The 3,123-nt window shown below is 39.1% G+C and overlaps 1 protein-coding gene across 1 annotated transcript; it reads left to right on the top strand.

Moving 5' to 3' along the window:
- Positions 1-2,250: 2,250 nt before the first annotated feature.
- On the top strand, positions 2,251-2,790 carry LOC138887512 (uncharacterized). The gene has a single exon (XM_070169271.1). It carries the CDS (start codon positions 2,251-2,253, stop codon positions 2,788-2,790), a length of 540 nt encoding a protein of 179 aa, XP_070025372.1.
- The last annotated feature ends 333 nt before the right edge of the window (positions 2,791-3,123 follow it).

The raw sequence follows: 3,123 nt of genomic DNA, 5'->3' as shown, positions 1-3,123 counted from the left end.
TAAGGTTTTTGGAACTCTAAAGTTGCAGGTTTTTCCAGTTTCTGGGGTACTGATACTTTCTTCTTCACGTTCGCGGGAGGACCCTCGCGAACGCGATGTATTATTTGTGCTGAAGGAAAATACCTTCTACGTGAACGCGTAACCTAGGTCGCGAACGCAAAGCATTGGGGGGTCTTCCCTTTGCGAACGCGATCCTGGTATCGCGAACGCGAAGGCTTATAGCCGGGACAGGGGGATGGGTACTATACCCTATGCGAACGCGAGACCACTTACGCGAACGCGAAAGTCTCTCAGGCCTGACTCATTGAGAACGCGATGAGCCTGTTGCGAACGCGAAGACCATTTTCGCCCAGTTATTTTAAGTTTAAAAAACAGAACACATTACAGGATTTCCACAATTTTTCATAAACTTCATCTTCTCTATACTTCTTGAGCGATTTTTGAAGAACTTCTTCACCATAACCTCTTGGGTAAGTAATCTTTGACTTGTTTTCTTCCATTTTTATCAACACCCACCAGATTTCTAGGCATAAAACATATGATTAAGGGTAGAAAATTAGGGATTTGGGTAGAGTTAGGGATTTTTGATTATTTGTGAATTTGACCTCGTTTTGGGGTCAGATTTGAAAATAAATTATATATTTGGGCTCGTGGGTGAATGAGTGATCGGATTTTGGTTCAAACCTCGTATTTTGACCAAGCGGGCCCGGGGTTAATTTTTGACTTTTTGGGAAGAATGATTAGAAAACTATAATTAAGCATTGGAATTGGATTGTTTAGCGTTTATTGATGTTATGAAGTCGATTATGTATAGATACAATTGATTTGGAGCCGAATTCGAAAGGAAGGGCGGTGTTTGAGGCTTGAGTTGGCCGTGGAAGTTCGAGGTAAGTGTTCGGTCTAACCTTAGCTTGAGGGATTAGGAGTTGTGTCCTATTTGCTATTTGCTTCTTGTTGAGTACGATATATAGGCATGGTGGCGAGTATCTATACGTTGGTGTCGAGCATGACCGTGAGTCTTAAATTGGAGTTTGTTGTGTTCTTAAATGATATTATGGATGCTTTAATTGATAATTCTCGATATTGAGCAAGGATTTAGTTTGATTTCGTGGGAATTTACTTATGATTAAGTAATGGTGTTAGCTAAGATGATTAGAAGTTGGGTTGAGATTGGGTATAGTTTTTTCTCCCTTGCCGGGACGTATTTATTTTTACTGTTGAATCCCTTGCCGGGATAGTGTAGTTTGTTGTTGATCCCTTGCTGGAACTCTTGGTGTGGTTGTTTCTAAAATAATATTAAATATATGGATCGGGTTGCACGCCACAATAATGTTATATTGGATCGGGTTGCACGTCGCAACAATGTTATATTGGATCGGGTTGCACGCCACAACAGTAATATAAATGGAACGGGTTGCACGCCGCAACAGTGTTACATGATAGGGATTGGGTTACGCGCCGCAACAGTGTTATTATTGTTTTGTTTTAGATTTTGAGTTGTTCTCTCATATTTCTCTTTAGTTTCTGCTGGACTTGATATTTCCCTCGTAGCATGTACCCCCTCCCATTTAAATTATTTATTTCCGTTGTATATATATATATATATATATATATATTTCTTTTCCGCCGTATATATATATAATTGCACAGGTTTATCTGGAGTCTGGTCCTAGCCTCGTCACTACCTCACCGGGGTTAGGCCAGGCACTTATCAGCACATGGGGTCGGTTGTGCTGATGCTACACTCTGCACTCTGTGCAGATATCGGAGCAGCATTGGGACAGTAGCACTTAGGGAGCCAGCCTTCAGTCCATCCAGAGATCCCGAGGTAGTCCTGCAGGCGTACGCAGGCCCGACGTTCTCTTCTATCCATTTATATGTTCTGTTTTCACTTGTTTTCGAGACAGACTGTATTTCCTTTTTCAGATATTTGTATGTAGTACTCATAGACAGTCCATGAATATTGTGACACCAGATTCCGGATAGAGGAGTATATTGGTACTGTAGTACTGATTTTGATCATTTTTAGTTGTTTAAGTCTTCTGCTTATTCTGTTATCGTTAATCTTTAAATTATTGATTACCTATTGATTCAAGTTGTTAAAAGGATTAAAATGAAAGAGTTAGAATTTCTATATTTCATGGCTTGCCTAGCTTATATGAGTAGGCGCTATCATGACCCCGAGGGTGAGAAATCCGGGTCGTGACAGATATGCTTGAAAAACCCTTCACAACGTTTCATGCCTCCAATATGGTCCTGCAACAGCAGTACAGAGAGAAAGATTTCAAGAAGTACTCTGAGTTGATTTCTCTTCTCCTTGTGGTTGAACGAAACAATGACTTGCTCATGAGAAATCACGATAATCGGCCCAATGAGTCAATACTATTGCCTGAAGTGGATGAGGTGTATTCCCATTATACTAAGTGTGGAAAAGGTCGTGGCCCTATTTGTAGCCGTGGCCATGGAAGAAATTTTCCTTGTGTTAATCATTCCCTAAAGAAAAATAACCACCAAAAGTGGAAAGGGAAAGATGAGAAGCCAAAGGCAAAGAGTTCAGAAACTGAATGTTATCGTTGCGGTGAAAAAGGGCATTGGACAAATATTTGTCGTACACCAAGACATTTGATTGAGCTTTATCAAGCATCTCTAAAGAATAAAGGCCTTGAAGCTAATTTTGTCTCTGACAATGAATTTGACATCACTCACTTGGATGTGACATACTTCTTTGAGCACCCCGAGGGAAAAATAGACCACTTGATCGGTGATGGATCCGTGGTTAAAGATGATTGAGTAGTTTCATTTTTTTTCTTTCTTATCCGTAGTAGCTAGTGAATAAACATCATGTAGTCACAGTTATTTACATGACTAGTAGTTATTAGTATCAATCAGTATTATTTGTTTCATGGGATAATGTTAGTTCGTTTTGATTAAATATAATTTTAGTATTCGTTTTAAACAACATTTCAGTTGCTTAGTTTTCAAGGATAGTCAAGTTATTATTTTGACATTAACTGTATGAGAGGACGAAAACTTAAACATCATAAACTAACGTTTGTAGCTTGTCTATTTCTGTTATACATTCGTATTTAACTTAAAGACGGTAACATGTACAACTTTTTAAAT

This window comes from Nicotiana sylvestris, chromosome 3 (genome assembly GCF_000393655.2).
Source record: "Nicotiana sylvestris chromosome 3, ASM39365v2, whole genome shotgun sequence".
NCBI classification, from domain to species: Eukaryota; Viridiplantae; Streptophyta; class Magnoliopsida; order Solanales; family Solanaceae; genus Nicotiana; species Nicotiana sylvestris.
This window is presented reverse-complemented; position numbering and strand designations above follow the sequence as displayed.

What these genes read in the sequence shown, in the direction of transcription:
- LOC138887512 (XM_070169271.1), top strand. Translation starts at nt 2,251, where the DNA reads ATGGTCCTGCAACAGCAGTACAGAGAGAAAGATTTCAAGAAGTACTCT.